This window comes from Halictus rubicundus, chromosome 2 (genome assembly GCF_050948215.1).
Source record: "Halictus rubicundus isolate RS-2024b chromosome 2, iyHalRubi1_principal, whole genome shotgun sequence".
NCBI lineage: Eukaryota > Metazoa > Arthropoda > Insecta > Hymenoptera > Halictidae > Halictus > Halictus rubicundus.
In genome coordinates, this window is record NC_135150.1 from 28,039,287 (window position 1) to 28,063,841 (window position 24,555).

Consider the following 24,555-nt stretch of genomic DNA (forward strand, 5'->3'; position numbering starts at 1 on the left):
GCGCATCTGGAAGGCGCACACTCGCCGACTCGTTCGATTATAATCGAAGATTATAACGCCACGGCCCGTTGATTGCCGCCGCGGCAATAGTTCGTAGCCCGATCATTTCGTGTCGTTAATATTAATTCTATTAAAGGGAGAATTAATCGATGTACCGGGCCAGTTTATCGCGATCTCGAACCCCAACGGCGATATTTTTTATCGATCTACCCGCATAGATATCGCAAAAATATTGCCGGCCAACCAGCGTTTCTTTTTTATCTTTAAATCGTTGTTGTACCGTCTTATAATCCGATCGGTATTATAATCTGAAAAATGAACCGGCAATCTTCGTTTTCCGTCCCGATGCGCAATTACTTGTCAAAACTGCCCTGATCACGTTCATTTCGGGCCCATCATCCGCGTAAGCACCGCTCTCGGATAACAGTATTTTCTATTTTGCGAGTTATATATTTATACGTTTTAATTTTATAATTTATAGATTTATATATTTAGCTTTCTTCATTTCACGAATTGAATATTCAAAAAACATAGCACACACCAAGTCGGAAATTTTAAACTGCAGAAGAAGCTCGTGAAGAATATTTTGCAACAACATTTAAAATATTTTGGCGCTCAAAATTGAGATCTGAAACGAGAACAAAATATACTTTTCCGTTTAAAATATTTTCAAACGTGGAAAGAGCGCTGCAATCAGAGATACAATTCTCGGGGACAATTAGAAAAATATTTTGCCACGCGTAGAGACTTCTAAAGCGCAGATAGAGAGCGTAATCGGCATGTAAACGTTCCCGGCAGATAAATCACGTTCGTCGCGTTCGAAATTTCAGTTTCGAGGTTTATCTAATCGTCGGTGCGGCGGGAATTCTTCCGGACGTGTTCCTGGTGTTCGAGGTTTTTCCCAGGCGTTCATTACGTAAATAGAAGAATGGACAATAAAATCTCCGCGGATGACGAGGATAAAAAAACAGCGAATCCTCCGCGAGGCGAGATTGAAACGACAAAACACGGAACTATAGTTAAAAGCCGCGAGGTGTTTGGGGTCGGTCTTCGTTCGCGTGTACGTAATTGACGACATCTGTGATTTTAATTGTGGGAACGCTACCCACACACCAAAATAATAACGACGCCGGTAATTAAAAGAAACTCGCTAGAAAGCATCGAAAATCATCTAGATTAAAATCGTTGGAGTACAGTAAAGTCTTGATCTAAGCCGAACGGAGCTGCACAATCTTAGGCAATTCGCCTAACCCCTCCACTGAGCATACTCGAGCTCATAGGAAGCTCATCGAGTAGTATAAACATGGCGCGTAATACCGGGTCGGGTATATCGGTGTGAACCATTACTAATTCAATTACGAAACTTCTTTATTTTTCATTATTTTCTTATGGGACCTTCGCCAACTGATTCGTGACATTTTTCTGATTAAAATGACACTAAACTCGATATCATTTGAACTATATTTAATTGACGTTCGGCACGGTCACAAAACAGTAGCCCTACACGATCTATGTCGCAGCACGGACCCGAGGACCGGACTTAGATCGAGAATATGTTTTGCAGAGTTATGAGATGGCAAATGTTTTACTAAAGTCGTACTAAAGTTTAGCTAAAGTCGTTCTAGTTCAAATGGAATTTTTCATTTCGTTTTTGTGTAGTCCGTGCAGGAAACGACGCGGGTGAATTTGTTTTTCAATGACAAGAAGATTTATTGACCGATGTAAATGTTTAACTATTATTGTCAGCTTGCGCAAACAAGCCTGTAGAAACCAGAACCTTTGCAGCAGAGAACGATTAACAATAATGAATGCCTTTGAGGATCAATTATTCAGCAGGTTAGTCATGCGCCATTTCTGAAGACGAGCTACCGTATAAATATTCCGAACGTTGCCGAGCTTCTTTTTAACAAATTTATGAAGCCGACGTTTTACTACACATTACGATGTCCAGCTTCTAAAAATACAGTTTGCAATTTTCTGAACGCTTTGTATAGGTCCATTTTCATATGTACACTTTTTGAAAGACTATAAGAGATGGCTTTACAGCGGAGATGCTACGACTGTCAATGCTGAATGAAAATTTTCTTCCATAATTGAAGTGAAGCAAAATAGGAAATTTTGTTTAAATTATTTTTACAGGTTGAAAATGATGCAACAGGACTTTTAAGTTCTTCTGTTTTGTTTCTCTTACTCTATTTTTGACAAAGAAAATATGCAGGCTAGTTAGGACTGACCTATATTAATTATAATAAAATAATAGACAAATGACAAACAATGATGAACAATTTATAATAAACATTTAAACGTATTGGTAACCACACGTACCTTAAACCAAGTTGTCATACAAATGTAGGACAATATTGTATGTGTAATTTTTTAAATACTAATTTTTAATTATTTGTTTGATAATCATCCAGGGACATGATCAGTTTTAACATTACCCAGCACAAAGATTGCAAAACGTACTCTAACCTCAAAAAGAATATTTCAGAATATTGTTTGAGACTTTTACAAAATCACAAGCAGTCCCAATTACAATTTATTGCCCCTATCGACGCTAGATATCGATGGTAAATTGGTCCGTCCAATAATGGCCCGGGTGCACGACCATTTTCATTAAAATTGGACGGAACATCAACGCTGACCAACAGGAGTATGATAAAGCGCACCCGAACCTTGAAAAAAAATTTCAAAAAATTGTCTGAGACCCGCAAAAATGACCATCACTGTCAACGTTAGATACCAACGGTAAATTGTTTTTTTCTGATAATGACCGAGGGACTTTTATTTAACGTAATGAAGCTGGAAAAAAATATATCAGAAAATTGCCGAGACTCGCAAAATTACCGATAACAATGTACCGTTACTATCAACGCCAGATATCAACGGTAAATTATTTTTCCTGATAATGACCGAGGGACGTAACTATTTTTATTTATCATAATGCAACATTAACGTTACCCAAATTGCCGAGACTCGCAAAATTACCGATGTCAATGTACATACTGTCACTATCAACGCTAGACAGTGCGAGCCACGGTTATCTCGTCGAAATTACGGCGGACGCCAAACTGGCATTTTTATCGGGGCATTACGTAAGAACAATTGATGCGATTAGCGATAAATAAAAACGACAGGAGTCCTTATCTCGGCGTTGATCTCGATACATCTTTATTAAGAATGAGCGATCGTTGATCGTGGGAAAATTTCGCCGCGCTATTTTCGGCAACGATGTTTGTTGGTTTTTATCCGTCGGATCAGCAACGGGCGATACCTTATTTAATACTTAAGATTACCGGGGATCCGACATCGGGAAGCTTACAAGAATTTATCGATCACGTCCAGCGGCCGAAGATACCGCGAAACACTAATTTTCCATTAGATACCGCCCCCGGCTGGAAACATGAGACGAGAAAATAATAAACGATTCTACGATCGTGATATTCTCTAATTAAAAAATGATATTCTATAAATAATAAACGATTCTACGACGACTTCTACTTCGCCCAGGCAGTTTTCTCGCGACGGACAATGTTTTTCGCGGTAGTCGCGGAGGCGGTACACGCATGAGCGCCGTTAGGCGAGAGACCCTTCTGCAAACCGTAAACCGACACCGCACACTTTCGAGAAAAGCGATAAGTGACCGCCGATTGTTGACTCTCGAGTCTCACGGGTTTCGGGAAGTTCGAATTGGAAATAGCAATGGCGTCGGTGAGCCTCGAATCGAGGTCGAAGAGATCTTCTTCGTTAACTGCAGGAGAATGGCAAAATTTAGCATTTAAAAGTTATTAGACTGCGGATCTTTGTGCAAAATAAAAAATATTTGCATTGATTAGAAGACACAGGAGCGAGAAATAAAAATTTCTTTCTTTTAAGTATTTTATTAAGCTGAAATCAATACGCTGCTGCCCTTAAATCTTTTTAATATGTCTACTGCTTCAAATTACCAGTTGTTCGAATTAAAATAATGGCAATTGTTCAGTGAATATATGTGTTTTCTTACCAAAAATGGAGCTGAGCCACTTTCAAAGTTAACAACCAGATTCGTTATAAAATTTGAAAGATCTCTAATATGCTTGCCCATTTTTGTCATAAATGCATAAAATTCGCAGTCTAGTTATTATTATGAGAATTGTGCAGAATTTATGAAAGCATTGCGCGATTTACGAAAACATTTGAGATTCTACGAAATTAAAAGTTATAATGATTGTGCAATATCGTTGAACGATCGGAACTGCAGGATGACTTCGCACGCATTTTCCTCGCATACTTCGCGTTGGTATGCGAGCGGGAAGGGGATCCTTCTGCGGCCCGCGCTTTATCTAGGGCGGAACGAATCAAGTCAACTCATTGTCAGTCCACAATAAGCATAATCGCAACGGTATATGTTCGCTCACGGGGTTTTCCGAGTGTCACTGTGTTGCAGATTCCATTTCCGCGACGCAAACTTTTTTCCTATTTTTAAATAAAAACGCTTCTGTTAAAGTTGCAACTCAATTTCATTTTTAATAATTTCCACATTTTTAAAGGAGCACTTATATATTATATTCACATATATTATATTCAGCTAATCTCATTTTCAGTTCACTTTGACTCATCTTTCCAGACTGTTTTTGATCAATTTTCAGATAAAAAAATAGTGTATATACCTGCCATGTTGATTTGTGTATAGTTAACTATAGTTTATAGATCAGAAAATGAATGAATTTTCACTGGAGAAACACGTGATCAGGAAATTGGATCTAACGATATTCAATTAATTAAGGAATATATAATAATAAAAGATAAAAGAACAATAAAAGATACATTTTAAATTTACAAATAAAGTACAATTTCAGTTAAATCGTAGATAATTGCGAGTAATTGTTGTAACTACTTGAATGCTCGTCACAGTACACTTACATTTAGATATTCTACATAAATTTACTTGTCAATGCACATAAATGAGCATCAATGTACTTTACGTGTGTGGTCAGGTCAGGTCTTCGGCGTGAAAGAATTCATTAGGTTAAAATTGTTTCTTAATTAAGCAGACTTCTGTGCATATGTATAATCTATCGATTTGATACATTTATGACAAAAATTGAAAGTACGAAACAGTAAAAACATTAGAAGAGGTGAACGGTGTTAAATTATTCTCGACTAATTGAAATTATTAAAAGAGAAAATGCATTTTTAACTTCTATTTTGTACACTTGATGTGGACAATTTTTCTTTAGCACAAAGTTACCCGCAGTTTAACAATCGATTTTTCATTTTGAACAACACCGTTTCAACTTCTTCTTGACAACAATACGATCAAACTCGCAATGCCACTAAAATTCGCTTTAGAACAAACATACTCGAAGCGTCTACCCTAAAGACCAATCCCAATCCCCGCGAACTAAGCCGCACTAATTAAAACTTCGAATCAAACCATCGAAGTTTATCATTTCCCAGCTGCATTCTGTGTATTTTCAAGGACTCCGTGATCGCGCAAATCGTTCTGGATTGTTCGCGAGCAATTACAGTCGGATCTATACCGGTGTCGTACGAACCGATCGATCATCCTCTTTAGCCTGGCCGCGCTCGACGCGATAATGGACCGATCGAAACTTTTCATTTCCTGCGAGTCGCAAATGGAGTCGAACGGAAGAGCTTCGGCTAGCGATGGGAACGATCCGATTGCTTCTCGTGATTTTCGAGTAATTCGACAATCGAACACTTCTATGGAAGAATCGGTATTGAAAAGTAAAGTGCTCGATATCGGCAGCTGATATCGATACTTGTCAACACGAACACTGAATGATATCTGTATCACAATAGCAACGCGTGTATCGATACTGTTCAAACAAAATAAAATGTTCAAGTACTTCACGAGCATTTCGTGAAAACTCTGAATTGCTAGCGGTCATTGAATTGTGTTAAATCCCTAAATAATGGTTGGAAGCGGGTTTTTGCAATTGATATTTATTAGAATTAAAAGTGATACAAATTTATTTAATTTATTTATTGGTCGACTTCTTTTTTTACTAACTATCACTTTTAGAAGACACTCTTTCTGAAGGAACGGACGTTGCCATCACAAGAATAATTTCTTTCGCTAGCTTTGAGAGTGTTGGATATTTTAATACACACTAGTTTTATAATAGTGGATTCTTGTTTCTAAGAAAACATAGTTCTTCAACGAAATTCCCAAGTCGTGCAGTGACACATTCAAGAGAGGAATGTGAGCGAGAGTACGAGGAAAACAGAATGAATAAATAAATGACGATGGCGTTGTAGGTACGTGAACATTATGTCCAGAGAATTGTGAAAGTATCGATACCCATTCCATGTACAGTGAATTCTCGATATATGTCAACAACATGACTCTTGTCAGCGTCGTGTGTCATCCAAGAGCCGTGTTATGTTTACACTCCTCGGCGTCCCCGAGGCGACCCCGGCGGTAGTGGGGATGATTCCGCGACGTTTATCACCCAGGCCTTGGCGACATATATAGAGAAGTCACTGTACATATGGAGAATCGATGTTTTCGCGTGTGGGTACCGTTTAGAAACCGATACTAGTATACTTTGCTATTAGGAATCGATACTACTCGTGGAGGATCATGCCCATCGCTAGTGTCGGCCGAAGCGTCCGTGGTTCTCATTTTCTGGAAAACGCTGCGATCCCGAGGGGCCGGCACAATGGCCGAGAGCTAACGGAAGAAAAATTAACGGGCTGCCGGCATTACCTTTAATTGGATAATACCGAACGGAGTGTTACGGCCTAGCGGTCGTTCTCTCGCTATACCTCTTGCTATACCCGTCCTGGAACCGGCCGCTTCCTGTTCCGCGTCGTTCCAGATCGTCCGTTTTTCCGCCCGCGATCCGATACCGCCGACGTGCATGATACCTGCACCGTGTGTGCACTACGTGTGCACCGTGTGTGCACCGTGTACAAGTGTCGTTCGATCGTGACGATCACTGTCAACGACGCCGTTCGCTTTCCCCCGACGTGCGCCGAATGAATATCTTCTGGCAACCATACACTCTCCGTCCCATTTCGAGCTTCGCACGCAACTACGGTAATGCCTCGATGCTTGTGAATGGGACAGGAACGATTTAAAATTTTGACCCCGCTTCACCGGCGCGCACCCCAGAACCTGAATCGCTGAAAAACGTCCCGTGACACTGTGACGAAATTTTTTAGGGGGACCCATAAGTAATCAATTATTTTGGAATCTAAAACAAACTTTGTAGTAAATTCAAGTTTTTATTTCTTCATTTGTTATATAATCTCCATCAGTATCAAGGACAGCTTGCCATCTTTCATAAACATCGCAAATTTTTGTTGTTGTTGCCGTTGCATTAAATCCCGCGTGAAAATGAAAAAGTATGCAACGACGAATGTGATCCTCGGAAGGTACGGACGCCGCCATTTTATTACAGGGTTGTAAAAGAAATTATACTTTTTAGAATATTTTGAACACAGGCTGGTTTACCGAAAGTGTTTCCTCTTGAACGATCGGTACACAACTAAAGGCAAAACAAATTCTTTGTAAATAATTGCTTATGGATACCCCTAATATTTTTGTTTAATTGTTTCTTTATGAAAGTTTTACCGGCGCATTCGCGACGTTTTTCTGAATAAAATGAGTCCAAACACGACATCGTTCGGAGCATATTTCGTAGAACCTCTATTATCCGAACCGTCGATACCTGAACTCTCCATAAAAGGTCAGTATAATAGATGTGTTTGAAGCAGGTTCTCTGCAAATCTTCAAATGCAGTTTCATTGTGTTTCGGTGAATACAGCTTGGAGATATTATTGTCATAGTTTGTTCAAGGAGAATAGCTGCGAGCCAATGTAATAAATATTTTAAAGCCCGAGGTGTAAGTCCACCGAGTTCCGCAGTTCCCTGAAAAAGTCAACCTATGACTCTAAACCGTGAGGATCGAATGAATGAATGTTAATGTTTACACCGACAGATGTAAACAGCTTCTGTCACAAACACCGAACAGCGGTCAAATGCCAAACGGACTGGGGAGGAACATGTCAATTGACTTATCGAAGATAATAATAGGGATTAAGAGTGAATCGATTGGGAAATTAAAGTCCATTCAACGAGAGGAATTACTGGCAAATAAACAAACATTGTCATGTTTGCTATTTTTAACTATCCGAAGAACGTGTGTGCCCTGCGCCAGTTAAATGGTCGTCTCGTGCATGTGGCTGTTCGTTCGACTGATTCGACTGACTATGGCAATAATATTTTCAAGCTGCATTTAATAAAGCGCAACATAACTTCAAACATCACGTATAACACATACATTGTACCGCAATACCGAAACTTTACACGCGATGCACGTAATTCGATAATGAAGAATTCGGGTATCATCGGTTCGGATAATCGAGGTCCCACTAAATCGTGGATTAAACAAATAAGAACGATCCAAATGGTATCGTGTTTGGACTCATTTTAATCGGAGAAATCTCACGGACGTGTTGGTAAAAGTTTCATAAAAAAATAGTTAACAAAAACAACGTTGGATTATCTCGCACAATGTTGTATTTCTCTTCAATCGAGTTTCTGGACTCCTAGCAGCGGGGATAAATTTTTTACACATATCGTGCATATGTTTTTCCCAGAAAGGCACGGCGTTTCAAGATTTTCAAAAATTGATCCGCTCCAAACGTCGCGTGCAATGAACACTGCAACACCGACCCCGAGCCGTACAGTGCTAATTTCGCAGAAAAAAAAAACATTCGAACAGATACAGCACACAATAACATTATCTGCAATTAGGGTAACGTGATTCGACGCTATTAACGATAAAACACTGCATTATAGATAATTTGTAAAAGCACGTCGGCTGGCTTGGTATGATATAATGGCGGCGTATTCCCGGCAGTCGTCAATGTATCAACGAGGTGAACTCGTAATTACTATGCCGTAAAAAACGTTCCCTTAATAGTAACGCGGGTCCCTACAGTGGCATAAATATTGTAATCACAGTCGACAGTGTAGTTTGCATGCGTTTAAACGCATCAATTAACATCAATATCTTGTCCCGGAGACCCTGATAGATCGAAACATGCCGGACCGGTCACCGGTCTCCACGTTTTCTTTGCAAGCGGCGCTGCGCGCAAGTTGCGCCGGACAAACGAGCGACCATAAAAATGCAATAACTCATCGAAATACTTTATTCAACAAATTATAACTATGCCGTCTGAAATTATTGGGCAAAAGGTGCTTTATATCGCGCAGACATTTTTCCAGTACACATTACTTATTACAATATTGCAGGTCTGTATGCAATTATGTGTATTCGTGCCTGGCGATTGGAAGAAAACGAGTTCAGTCACAAAAATCAGCAACATTTTCATTTTATCTTTACCGCAAGAAACCTAATATTTTTGTCGATCGCGCCGATGTATGAAGGTGTATTTTTTGGAGGTTAGAAAGGGATTTATTTGACTCTGAACAATATTAGCTAGCTGAGTAAATTAATAAAAAAGTATATACCGATCAGCTTGGAATTTTCACTGTATAAATATTTCCGAAATATTCCAAATTACACCAAATATACGAAATTTAAATGAAAAGTGTACCAGCTTCTCCCAAATTCGTTCAAGATGGCGCTGAGACGATCCAGGTCCACCTCCGAGAAATCTGCACGAATTACAAAGAATTTAATTCTCCAACGTTCAATTATCCAAGGATGGATAAATTAAAGAAGGTTAAGGTCAAAATCCAATCACCACTTCACTGATCCAGCCAGCCTGATCAGGAAGAAGCACATTGTCTGCGATCGGTATAGCAATCGACAATTTATTTCGCAAAAGACAACGTCCATCGCGCCCATAAATGCAATTGCGCTCGTCATTCCGTTCGACGTATGCGCCTTTATCGTTTGCGCGGCCCTTTCGAAAAGGTTGCGCATGTATCGGTGTTTTTTCTCTTCGAGATCTTTTCACGTTCACGTAAAAATGTTGCGAATCGATTACCTCGGTTCAATCCATTTTTTTCCGCGCTCCCGCGAACCACGCGCATCGCGAGAGCCGTGTCTAATTGATAATTACGAGCGGTATTATCGGGCGCCAATCCGCGTATTATACGCGATACGGTTAATTAGAGACTGCCGTTATTTCGAATAATAAATCATTCGTTATCGCGCCCGCCGAAACGTAGAAGGTAATCACGTTCGCGTTGCCCGCGAAATAACGAATGTATCAGATAAAGAAATTTCCCCTAACAGCGTGGCAAATACTGCAAAGTCTGCCGATGAGTTTCTGCAGCAGATAGCTCGCTCCCCCCCCCCCCGTTCGTATCTCGATGAAAAATCTAGATTGCGCACACGTTCGAAATGTTTAATATTTATCGCGGGTGTTGGCGAGTGCCATTACATGCAAATTGCATACAAATGAAAGCTGGTTATGTTATAATCGCCGCCGCGAATTTAATCGCGGAACGTTTTCTCAGCGGAATCGCATGATTGCTGAATGTGAGTCAGAAATTGTGAAATGATTTTTAGGTGCGAATCCGAGTCCTTAAATTCTCTCAATGTCTCCGCAATTTTTGTATTTGTTCGTTTTTATCATAAATGCATAAAATCCGCAGTCTAATTATTGAAAAGTAGAAATAATTTAAGCTTGCCGTGTAAACTTACAGTGTTCATTAAAAATAAAAGGGACTTTACAAACTTTTTTTCTGCGGGATTTGTGCCTGTCCACTCACAAATTTCACTCGTACTTGAAAACATTTTAATTAAGATATATAAGAACGCAATGAACAGTATCTTAATACCAAGCACTTCGTCGCCATATTGGTTAGCTACAGGGTGTTTCACCTAACTCGAGCATCTAAAATATCTCGCTTGTTTTTTATGATAGAAGAAAATTTCAGAGGAAAACATTAGTTGGTTCAGAGAGGCAAATATTATGATAGGCAAAAAAATTTGTTCAAGGTTATATTTTTTGAGATTTCAAGGTCATCGAGGTTTTTTTCAATGGAATGATATATTTTTATCGTCGCTATATGATAGCCGGGGTCAAGTCGAATCCAACGACCCGTAATATTATGACCTTCACTAACGGTGGAGAATAGTTTGAATAAAATGAAAAAATCGCGGAAACAGTACCTAATGTTAAGCGAGTTGCAAATGGCGGACAACGTTGCCGCGCGGAACGGATTCCCTTGAACGTTAGAGCTCGTTCCAAGGCGAGCGTGGATCGGCAGGATCGCTAACGATCGCGCGATGGCTGCTGAAAAATGGCCGCTCGCGAAACAACGTTCTACCCTATCGCGCGTAAACAAACAAGATATGGACGCGATGGAAAACGCGCGCGGAAGAAAATCCGCGAAAGAGATTCGCGTTAAATCTTCCTCCCACCGTGCGGGCTAATCTGATCCTAGAAACGAAGTAACTAATGATAGTCCCGTGTTCCACGTCTGCAATCCTTCGCACGGTTCACTTTTATCTGTTGCATTCAATTGCTCGATCGTAAGGTGGCTCCCCGTGATCCACCGTGATAGATCCCGATTACTGTTAGATCGCCGGCGAATTGTTTAAAGAGTACCGTTTTCGCTGAATTCGAGGGCTCGCGAAAACACGATCCCGCCGTCGTCGCCGCGAGTTCAGAAAGTTCATAACTCCGTGCATAATTAATTAATCCCCGTCTACGGTGGACGTACTTGGGCGGTCGATTAAAATTCTTGCATAATACGACCGTGAGACTTTTACGCGTAAATCGTTGCATTATGTCTGCGTCGGGACCAGACTGAATTTTAAACGTCGATATTTTTAGTTATGAATCGGTCTTTCGCTATTTATGCTAATCACTGTCTCGCGCGGCGGTAGCTATCGCCGGTCGATCGTGCCGAAATATTCATGCGATTTTTCTGACTCGCCGACTTTTCTGTGTTTGCATTATTTTACATTGGGATTTCTGTCAATATTATTCAGCTGTCTTCTCTTGAAATCAACGTGCATACATTGTGCAGTGGTTAATGTTTGTCAAAGCGCTGTTGTATACAGAGACAAAATTTAAAATAAACAAATAGATTGAAGAACGTGTTTCCTCTTCTCACTAATCGCAACAGTTCCTAAATGATTCACCGCGGAATTACATTCTCGAAAAATTGTTCTGAACCAAAAAAGGGTGACTCAAACAGTAATAGAAGCGTTCGAAAATTTATTTATTGGCCCCTTAAGACTGTAGGGAAATTTATTTGTCGTCCCTTTCTGAGAAATAAATTCCCCTACAGTCTTAAGGGACCAACAAATAAATTGTATTTGTCGTCCCTTTCTGAGAAATAAATTTCCCTACAGTCTTAAGGGGCCAATAAATAAATTTTCGAGCGTTTCTATTACTGTACATCTATGAAAATTTATTTTATAAATTATATTTATAAAATAAAATTAATTTATAAAATAAATTTTCCTAAATTCGTATTAAGCAACGAATAAATTTTCCCGAAGTCGTATCAGGCAACGAATAGTCGTGTTAAGCAGCAACTAAATTTTCCTGGAGTCATGATAAGCATTCCTATATTCGTATTATTATGAAATAAATTTTCCTGCAGTCCTATTGGACAAGAAACAAATAGGTTGTAGGTAATATTACAAATTGTCCGGTTGTAAAATGTAAGCTCGAAGAGCGGAGCGCTGAAAGCAATTTGAAGCGTCACAATGGCCGACTCTGGGCGAGAAGTTTGCAAGAAACGGCACCGAATGTCCGTTACCATTGGATGCCACGACATATATGCTGTGGCCAGGCATTCCGCGGGACTTGCACACGCGACTAGAATACACCGACGGAACTAAATCGAGGGACAAGCATATCCCGACCTTCGATACAGTTTGATTCGCCGTTGCCCGTTGTACCTGAGATCGCGTTACCAATTAAGAGATACAGGAAACGCTGGTACAGTTACTTAGAGTTCAAAACCGATGGGAGGGAACGTCCCAGCTGCGGAGCGAGCGAAACGTAATTTTTTTATTCTACTTTCAACCCTAATCAAAATATGAAACAACCTTTCTTGTCCCTTTCGACTTCTTCGCGAAGGAAACAACCCCTCACACCCTTCAAACTTTATCTTTTACCATTTTTCCGTATATGTGAAACACAATTTAAAAGGCATAAAATCGTGATTTTTAAAATTAATTTCTAAATACCGTGAAATCAGTACATAAATTAGAAATTGTTGCAAAATGTACCTATTTAAACCATTAAGTTATAATTGAAACACTAGGATAATATTTCACTGAATTATGTGTTTCTTTCATGCAGCTGTGTCTCTAAAAAGAGTTATTTTCTAATGATATTCTGTCAAATATTCGACACAGGAAGTGACCAAAAAGTGAGAATAAAAATTATCTGACACTCCCACCAAAGTCTGCAATAAAAAAAAAATTGATATTGTGACTGAACAGTGTCGGGAAATTTTGAAAACCGCAGAAACCTTGCAACTCGGTGAAAGTCTCGGGAGAAAGGATCGAAAGCGTTGAATGTTTGCAAGCTATTGAGCATCCACGTAGTAAATTGTTAATCGTCCTCCCGCCACGAGAACTTTGAAACTTCGATTAGCCTTGCAACGTCGCGACCCATATTTTTTTAATTAAAATCTATTCGTACCGCAGACTTCTTTGGCGCTTGCAGAAGATTTGTTGACTGTCCGCTTCCGGGGGACAGTGATGACGTGCGACGAGAAAGAAGTTTATGAATAAGTTAATCGAGTTCTTTTGTAGATTGTAAATCACTGCAAATAGAACAGCGAAACTGTCAACTGTGCAGAGTTTTTTTTTAAGCACAATCACTTGCCGCGTTACAGTTGCGGGAACATTGTTGATAAATCATCGGACACGTTAAATGCCGTGCAAAAGCAGCTGTTTGAGATATAAGTATATTTTCATTGCAAGAAAATATCGTTTAAGAAAAAATCAGATATCCGCGTTTTAGAATTATGCGGAAAGAACTACTGAGTGTGTGTTTACTCGGACAAGATCTCCGTCGTGATCAAAGTAGCATTTTTTCCTAAAATCAGTTCACTTTTTCCTCGTAAATGAGACAAAACAATGCCTTCGAGCATTATGTCGTTAAAACAGTTACAGGCGCTACTAAATTGACGATGAAGCATGTAATTAGTAGGCTAACGTCGCTACTGTTGCTGCCATAATTGCTGTAAACGTTCTCAACTTTTTTCTGAATTAATTTCAAAACTCGATCTTGCATATTAATCATACTGGCACGGGGAAATAAAGATCCACAAAGTTGCGTTCAGAAATCCACATCTTATTTCATAAATATTTGCAATTATTACTGACAATAATTACAAATTTCACGGAAAAACTCGGAATAAATAATCCCATTATTTTGTATAAACTAATATAAGATAATCGCTCGTAGTACAAAACGCAGTTCAAACGTGAAAGATTTGAATTTTTCCGTAGCGGCCTGGCATCGTTCGAATTTACGCTCGCATAATTCTCGTCCCCGGCGTTAACCCTGACGGGGAGCCATTTTGTGTCCACCTCGGTAATACAAGTAATAAGCTATTATACACCGAGAGCAATTGTACCGGGTGTAATTGTACGCGGAAACGAGCGGCGAAACTCGTGTACACGTACACATAGACGGGATACCTTCTGTCTCGATTACGGTTACTTGCTGATGCTATCCTAAATAATAGTGCAATGGCGGCATTGAATACTAATAGCCCGGTATAACAGTAGCATGATTATTACCTTTGGAATAGGTAGCAGCAGTGTCTACGGCATTAAGACATTACTCCTCGCGCAAAAACCAATTACAATGATCGAGTGTGCGTAATACGGTAACGCGTATGTACATACAATTAGTATATTAGATTCCGGATTTTATGCATTCGTTTTACCAGAGCGTGCCTCGGCACAATATAAATGGGGAGAACCTAATCACTGCTTGGAAGCCTTCGAACGAAATTTCAATTTTTCCTCTCGTTTTATGTTTGCTAAAAGATTTTTCATAAGAAAACATTCTCATTGCGGCAGCACAAAACTGTCATTAGTAAAAGAGTGACGTTTTCTTGGCAATATTTAAATTAAATTTGCTAAACTAATAATTTTTCGACGTGCATGAGTCAATGCTTTTTTATGGAGATCAATTGGTGTACAAAAGAGTGTTCGGTTCCATTTAGAAAATCGAAGGTGACCTTCAAATTTCCTAAACGCCTCCACTTATAAAGAGGTTATGTTCACCACATCATGTCCAACTTGATACCCATGAATCTGTAGAAATAATTGTTTTGTACAATGCATAATTTAGTTAGTTAGTTTAGTACTAATCAAGTTAGGTACCCTGTATATAGGGTGTCCCAAGAATATTGTACTTCGAAAAAGGCGAGTCCTGAGGTTATTTGTACTAACTTTTGCCTTTGCGAAAATCTTCGCGGCTCTGTTAAGGAGTTATCGATGGAAACCGCGGACCAATGAGAGAGCGGCTACAGCGGGCGGACCGCGCTCCGATTGGTCCGTGTTTTTCGTTAATAACTGCTTAACGAGGCCTCGGAGGACATTTTCGCAGAGGAAAAAATTACTCCAAACGACCTGAGGAATCGGCCTTTTCAAGGAGGTAGTAGAAAATTTATGGGGGCAGCATGTTTTCATTTAGAAAAATAAAAGTGGCAGAATTCCGACCGATTGTTCTACAAATGGCAGAATTGGCATTGGGGGGCGGATGGGGGTTAAACGACAATTGTTGGAGACATCGTTTGGGTAGCACCTGATATTCGTGGCGTCTGGTTTAATAACGAGGAGGACGGAGTCGAGACAATGGCCGGTTGGAATAGCTAGATTGAGAAGGAACGTCTGATTGAAATTGCAGGCGAGGGCTGCGTGGAGAAACCGGTGTCGACCTTATGGCGCAATTACGTTACCAGCAACAGGCCGGACGTGTCGATGAGGTTGACGGTCACGAACGGTGGTTTGACCGCGACGACGAAGGACCACGGTCTGACGGAGTACTGGGCGCACAGAGTCACCTATTGTACAGCACCTGCTTCCCACCCGCGCCTCTTCGTCTGGGTCTACAGACACGAGGGTCGCAGGCTGAGGCCCGAGCTCAGGTGCCACGCCGCCCTCTGCAGCAAGGAGTCCACCGCCAGGAGGCTGGCCTCGACCTTAAACGCCAGGCTACAGCAGGCGCTCCTGGAATTCCGACGGGACAAGGTCTCCAGGCAAAATGCTAGGTAAGGATATCGATCATGAATCCATTCCGGGAAATTGTCTTCGGTTATTTGCTCTTTTCACCCTTTGCTCGAGACACTGCCGTGCCGCCGGCTACCGCCATTTTTCTCTCTCTTTATTTTTCTCTCTCTTTATTTTTCTCTCTCTCTCTCTCTCTACACCAATCACACGTGGCAAAAACGAGAACAGAAGAGAGCCGATGCGATTCATTTTTGTTTGGGTCGACGACATCGGAAACTACGCGACTCACTGTCTATTTACTTTTTTGGAACAGGGACGGGCCATTTTTCTCCGGGAACAAATGGTTCCTAATTTTGTCTTTGCATTTTTACATTTTTGCATTTTTAACTGCATATATCTCGGAGTCGTTTTTGGTTCTGTAGTTTTTTTGTGGTGTATTATTTTATATTCTAGTTATTCTAGTATGTTCTAGTATATTCTATATTATAGTATATTCGTTATTTTAGTGTATCTAGAGTACATTACATTATATTTTGACATATTATAGTATATTCTATATTAGTATATCATAGTACATTCTATATTCTAGTACACTATAGTATATTCTATATTCTAGTATATCCAGTACATTACATTATATTTTGACATATGATAGTATATTCTATATTATCGTATATTCTATATTCTAGTATCTTATAGTATATTCTATATTCTAGTATCTTATAGTATATTCTATATTCTAGTATATTATAGTACATTCTATATTCTAGAATATTATAGTATATTCTATATTCTAGTATACTATAGTATATTCTATATTCTAGTATATTATAATACATTCTATATTCTAGTATATTCTACATTCTAGAATATTATAGTATATTCCACAATCTAGAATATTATAGTATATTCCACAATCTAGTATATTATAGTATATTCTATATTCTAGTGTATTATAGTACATTCTATATTATCGTATATTCTATATTCTAGTATCTTATAGTATATTCTATATTCTAGTATCTTATAGTATATTCTATATTCTAGTATATTATAGTACATTCTATATTCTAGAATATTATAGTATATTCTATATTCTAGTATACTATAGTATATTCTATATTCTAGTATATTATAATACATTCTATATTCTAGTATATTCTACATTCTAGAATATTATAGTATATTCCACAATCTAGAATATTATAGTATATTCTACAATCTAGTATATTATAGTATATTCTATATTCTAGTGTATTATAGTACATTCTATATTATCGTATATTCTATATTCTAGTATCTTATAGTATATTCTATATTCTAGTATCTTATAGTATATTCTATATTCTAGTATTTTATAGTACATTCTATATTCTAGAATATTATAGTATATTCTATATTCTAGTATACTATAGTATATTCTATATTCTAGTATATTATAATACATTCTATATTCTAGTATATTCTACATTCTAGAATATTATAGTATATTCCACAATCTAGAATATTATAGTATATTCCACAATCTAGTATATTATACTATATTCTATATTCTAGTGTATTTAGTAAATTACATTATATTTCGGCATATTATAGAACATTCTAGTATACATACACTTTTCGCTAATATTAATACCATATATGAATATTTCCTTCACTAAAGATGAAAATCTAATTAGTCTGAAGATTTCAACTGTACATTCAATGATTTAGTCTTGTTACACTGTCTAACCTTATATTTGAACAGAATGTGTCTCACGAGCAGTATAAAATCATCGATGTTGCACATTGAGTTCTTCTCAGAACCATCTGTCGTCAAGCGACCATTAATCATCAATTGACATCGTCCGATAATAAATCCGTGACGAGTACCTCTCGCAGAATATTACGTGCAAGTGAATCTTCTAAACACGATTTCTACCCGAGGAAAGCGTGTACAGTAAATTTCATTAATCCGACGACGAGGAAAGCGATTGTTTTTCTACTGTCTGGTAAACACGAGCTGCAGCGATATATATAGAGAGAGAGAGAGACCTCTTCTCAAACGGACAATTTGGGTCATGTCCATAGATCACAGAGTGCACGATCGAGTCGCGATTCAGGTCGTGTTGATCGTCGTTTGATTCAATGTTCCGAAGAATACGACGAGTCAATAAGAGGACAATATATATTTCTGAATATATATACATATATCGTCGCTGTGTTTCTAAATTACTCGTCCTGAATATCGAAGCCGAATGCTTCTCAAAGATAAATGGAAAACAAACTTTCTCTATGACTCCATCGCTTACCACTCTAACTTCCCAAATTCTCGGAGCCTTCTGCATTTTAAGTTTCCTCCATTTAATTTCTTCAAGTGTCTCTCAATATGCTCGAAGATTCGACTGTGATGAAACTTTCAAATGCGAGTCTTTATGGGAAATTATGTCGACATAGAGAATTATATTATGTGTGTGGTAAACACACTTTGAAAGTTGAAGTGGAGAAGCTGAAAGCTCGTTTAGGGAATGTGCTGCAATCGTGTCTTCGGTGCTTCAGTAAAGTACAGCGATTTCTCTGTATATGTCGCCAAGGTCTGGACGATAAACGTCGCGGAATTACCCCCACTACCGCGCGGTATACCCCGCGAGGATCCACGAAGCTCGAGAGACCTCTTCACTGTATTATTTCCAACATATCAAAATTGTTAAGACGTAAAATAATTTTCTGTTGATCTTCTGTTTCCGTTGCTATGCCACATTACATTAAACATTCCCGTCGATAATAAATAAACGCGTCGCTGGTAGGTGATCCAAGAAAAGCCTCCGAGCGTAATGGGATAGTTTAATTGAAAAATCAATTACTACATGTTTGAATAGACTGTAATATAATTGTTGTACGCATTTTCTTTCGCAGATTGTCGCTAGCAAACGCTCTGTACGAGAACCCATCGTTACCACGACGGAAGTTGCTTCTGAGCACCGGTGGTCAGAACTACCGGCCGCCATTGGAAAGGTCGAAAAGCGCGCCGAAATTGTCTGCGATCGAGGAGGACATCGTTGCTGAGGAAGTCGAACAGAAGAGGATCCTGGAGGAACTGAGGACTCTGGAAACTGTCGCCCGCAGCTGGCAGGACCAAGACAGCTGGAGGATCGCTCGACTTCTCGAAGCTCTGAATCGAGAGTCGTCCGATGAAAATGGAAGCATCTCCAGCGGTTGCGAAACCGCCAGCACTGCGACCAGCGAGGAACGCGCTCCTGGACCGGAAGACAGTCATGCTGCAGGTCATTAGCCTCCTCGTTTCTCAAAATTTGAAAATTCATTCTGCCAGACTCGCCCAAATTCTTGCGACGAAAACTGAATCGGGAACTTACGTTCTGTCAAGAGCTCGAGAAAAGTGATCTTTGCAAATTCCTTTCTCAACAATTGTAAGACTTTGGCCAGAAAATGTTTCCGCATTGTGAATTGGGTTACTTCCGAGAGTATCTCGTAATGTTTTTGTTTAAAAATATTTATCTGTTATACAGTTCTGGCTGACTTGAAGTGCTGTTGTTCTTGACAAGCTTAATTGTCGCGTTTGCCTTTCACGTTAGTGAAAACACTTTTTAAGTCAAATTCACGAATAGTTATAACTAGACTGTGGAGTTTATGCATGTATTAATGTAAAATTGGTAAGGTGAAGTTTGGAATATAATGATAGGAAGATTAAAAGACTTTAGAGAAATGTCAATACATTGTTATCAATCTTTAATGGAACTATTAATTGTTGAATGTTGTAGATAATTTTGCATAAATATCCACATTCTTGTTGTAATGATACTTTATTTCATTGAATACTTTTTGCAAGGGGTGTAGATAGAAAAATTCTGTACCATTTATCAAACCGAGAAACGTTTATTTAAATCGTGCTGTTTTATTTCTGTCTGCACCAATGAATTCTTCACCATTACTAGACAAACTTGTATTATAACAAATATGTGGTCAACATTGTTGCTGGTTGTATTATTGAGAAAGATGAATGTTTAACATCTATGTACAAGTATTTAGTACATACAAGTATTTTTGAAACTGTTAAATATTTAAAATATGTTTCACTAGTATACTTGCACACTAGTACAGAAAAGTATTTTTAAAACTGTTAAATATTTAAAACATTTTTTACTAGTATACTTGTATACTAGTACAGAAAAGTACTTTTAACACGGTTAAATATTTAAAGTATGTTTCACTAGTATACTTGCACACTAGTACATAAAAGCATTTTTAAAATTGTTAAATCTTTAAATAATTTTTTACTAGTATACTTGTATACTAGTACAGAAAAGTATTTTTAAAACTGTTAAATATTTCAAATATTTTTTACTAGTACATAAAAGTATTTTGAAACTGTTAAATATCTAAAATATCTTTTGCTAGTATACTTGTACACTAGTATATACAAGTATTTTTAAAGCAACAGCTACAAAGCAATGACAAAACCTTTCCAAAAGAGAGTTTAAAAAATGTAATTAAAGTACACAAAGAAAACCAAAATGCAACTCAACCAGGTATTTAACCCCTTACCCCTTAAAATCAAGAAACCGTTCCGAAACGTCGATATTATGGGTAAAATGGTGGTGGTATCTTATTTGAAAAAATTAAAAGATGGCGTACAAAATATACACAAAGTAAGGGGTTAATGCAGGGTTCCCCCGTTAAGTTATGTCACCAATTTTTAGTCATTTCCGATAGTGCAATTAAAAAATGTTTTAAACAAAAGTTTGTCAGTACTTGGCGAGCTACATGTTCGCATATTCTTAAATCTAAAAAAATGCTTTTTACATAAAAAAGTAAAGGTCACCTTAACTTTTTTAAATGGCACCACATATTTTGGACATCATAGGATTTTTGCTGACGTCGAGACGAATTCAACAGTGTATTATACAATGACCTTGAAATCACCTCAAACTCGAAAATTTTGTGCAAACGTAATTTTAACGAAAAATTATTTCTTACAAAACAAAACAACTCAAATTACATTAGATGTTCGAGCTGCGATCCACCTTCTACGATACAGAGCTCCACTCTTTGTATTAGACTTGTCGTTGTTGCTTAAAAAAGTGGTGACATAACTTAACTGGGGAGGACCCTGTATATTAATGTAATCAGATAGTTGTTTGTGTTGAAACGCTTATGGTACTGACCGTAACGTCTGCGATTCCGAACAGGTGAGCCGGAGCAGAGGGCGGAGAGACGAGTGATGTTCTCGGACGACGTGGTCCGGATGGGTCCGGGGCCTCGAAGGAACTCGGACGGTTCCCCAAACTTCATGACCTGCGCGGGAAGCCCGCGTTTCCATTTGCGCAGCGCGCAGACGAACCGGAAGAGGTATCCAGCCCGGTCCGAGGAGGACGAGTCGATGGAGGAAGAGGACGAGGAGATGGAGGACCCGAGCTCCCACGTGTTCGACTTCGAAGACGCCGAGGATTTCGACGACGTGGTCGACTACAGGCCCCGGGGCGAGATCCTGCTGCGTAGGATCGAGAATCCGCAGGACAGAGAAAGACGAGTAATGGAGACCTACCCGGGCAGAACGAGCCACGAGCATCTTCAGAGCGACGAGTCGCCATTTTTAACCTTGGACTCTCTGGACGAGGAGATGGACAGCGACGAGAGCGGCTACGTCGAGGCGCCGCCGAAGTGTCTTCTGGGCCAGGACGACCGCAAAGAGGAGGACGCGTGTCAAGGACAGCCCGAGTCGTCGGACGTGTGTAGGAGGTCGAAGCCTGTTCAGGAGAGTCAGACGAAGCTCGGCGATCCCAAAGAGTCGAAGGAGGAGAAGAAAACGAAAGAAGAGCCCGAGCCGAAGGACCCTGTGCCCCTCGAGGAGAGAGTCAAGGAGAAGGAGAGGGAACGGTCCGATTTCATCAAGTGTCCCATCTCGGAGACCATCAAGAAGCTGGCGAACGCCTCCCTGAAGAGCTCCAAGTCCCTGGAGATGACCACGAACAGCTGTCTGAAGGCCCTGAACAACCTGAAGACCTCCAAGTCCTTCGACGGCGTGAAGACCATCGAGATCGACGCGGAGTCGCCCAGTCTTCATCAGAGGAAGCAACTGCTGGCTCAGCATGGTGTTGTTGTGTGAACGTTCCCGGGCAATGAACAGAATCCCGAGAGTTCCGACACGGTATGTCCTTTTCTGATCTTCGAAACGGCGAAACCGGACTGGACGGACTGATTAGCGTTAGGGTCGCTCGTTGGCCGGTCGATGGAGGATTTCGATCCTCGGAAATCGTTGATTAGACGTTGCGTTCGCACTCTCTTAGTTGCTGCGCCTGCGAAATACGCATTTAGAAGACGAACTGTGTGTAGAGAGATAGAGGATTTCTTGTTGCTACTTTTTCAGACGAGTTTGACACCCTCGGACATGTCCAATATGGCTGACGAGTGTTTAATGACGAATTGATTTTTTAATGTGCGGGATATCCCGGGTTAACGAATTTCAAGGACGCTAGCAGACCTCGAATTGATAGTACTTGAAATTGTGGAAGGTTTTACTTTGTTATTGGTACCAACGCCTTGGGATTGTTTAATTGCGAGCCTGTCTGTGTTATGTTAACCATCTCGAGGTTTAAAGTCATTTGAAGTACTGTTGCTACACAGTTTTGCGCTGAACTGTGTTGTATAACTCAGCAGAGAATAATTCCGACCTTATCATAATATTGTTTGACGAGTTATCGCTAATTGTGTGGTAATTAAGCAGCGATGTCGGAATTAAGAGAAATTACCGTCGAATATCTTTTTATCGGTGTCATAAATCAAAAAGACACTGAAACAGTCTTGAACCCCTGGGATATTCTGCGAACTGTTTGACGAAACTGCTGCGAACGCAAATTGATCATTATACTGAGAGAGATAGAGAGAGGAAATATATTTAATTCGGATTTATGGTTGTCATGAGTCTCGGTTAATTACGACTGAAGTTGTTCGTTGCATGTCATCCGATTTCTACGATAATTGTTCCGAGAGTGAATTTCTGGAGTGTACTTTTCGTTTAGAGAACGATCTAGGTAAAATTATGGCAAATCGAATAAACGTCTCCGTGTAAGGTTACTGCAATATTCGCACAAATTAGGTGAAGCAGATTTTGTAAATACGTGAAGCGACCGTCGAGAATACATTTGTCGCCGAAATTCAGCATCGAGGATTTGAACACTGGAACCAAATTCGAGACGTGCTCGAATAGAAAATTATTATTAAAAACGTAACGTGATTCTTGAAGCAAGAACGTGCCATAGACAGTTTGAAACGATCGTGAAAAATTTGTGGAAAAACGCTATGATGCTACGACGCTAAAACCAGTAAACACGTTAACGAAGTTACAGCGGACCGAATACAGTGATTTCTCTATATACGTCGCGAAGGCCTGGACGATAAACGTCGCGGAATTATCCCCACTACTGGGTATACTCGAGAGGCCTCGTATATCGAGAATTCGCTGTATTTCTAGAGCGACGTTTATTGTTCGGGTCAGAAGATGTTTGCAACTCGCGTGAGAGGAGAACTAATTCTGTATTTTACAAGAGTTTATGTTTACGTTCATGTTCGTTCAGTTCCTCCGATGCGCGAGAAGAATAGAATAGGAGAGAAAGTGACTATGTGTGCGCAATATTTTCCAGGAACAGGATCGAGAAGGATCTAAAAGGTAGGAATCCTCCGACCAGAGACGTTACGCGAGAACAGTCGAGATGTAGAACGATGTATACGAGAGAGTCTTAAAAATTGATCGCAACTGGGAAATGCTCTTCGCAGTCTTGTCGAGCCACGCACGAAATCGCAACCGTACGAGACCTGTACCGCTACGGGTTGCCCGGTAATTACAGATCGCGTGCAAAACCCGGCAGAAAACTCGAATTGCAACTCTGCAAGGTGCATCTCCTCGCTTGGATCCGGGTCAATCGATAGAATAGGAACTTCTCCGCGGCCATCAACCCCGCGTTCGTCTTTTTACGAAGGGCTGAGCGGCCATCTTGTTTGTCGACCGGGAGGCGCTCAGCTCGCGTGAACATAATATTCGGAGAGATTTTGGGTGAACTGTTTCTGAAAACACATGTGTAATATATTTGAATTTAGAGAATTTTCTAATAAATTGTATCACAAATATCGACCGAGATTTTTCTTACTGTAACAAGGGAGTCCCTTAAACACATCTAGTGCACTTCAAGATTGTTAATACTTTTTTTGTGATTACAGGACAGGATGGACTGAATAACTGTTGCTTTTATTGAAAATATTTTCTGGACACAGCTACGTACTTTGTGTAATTATTAGAGTAGCATCTAAATGTTTATTACTATTTTTTTAGAGTGGATCCCCTCCATCCAAAATAATATAACTGCACAAAAATAATATTTTCAACTCTCCACATACAATTTTACGTTAATTC

The 24,555-nt window shown here is 39.5% G+C and overlaps 1 protein-coding gene across 2 annotated transcripts in view; it reads left to right on the top strand.

The window, feature by feature from the left end:
- The window catches only part of LOC143365806 (uncharacterized), a 37,583-nt gene extending 13,311 nt beyond the window's left edge, over positions 1-24,272 (top strand). For both annotated transcript variants that reach the window (XM_076806353.1, XM_076806354.1), the window contains exons 2-4: positions 15,829-16,192; positions 19,047-19,414; positions 21,338-24,272. In XM_076806353.1, coding sequence (XP_076662468.1) covers positions 15,829-16,192; positions 19,047-19,414; positions 21,338-22,254 — 1,649 coding nt within the window. In that variant the 3' untranslated portion in view covers positions 22,255-24,272. The remainder of the gene's footprint in view (positions 1-15,828; positions 16,193-19,046; positions 19,415-21,337) is intronic.
- Positions 24,273-24,555: the final 283 nt, after the last annotated feature.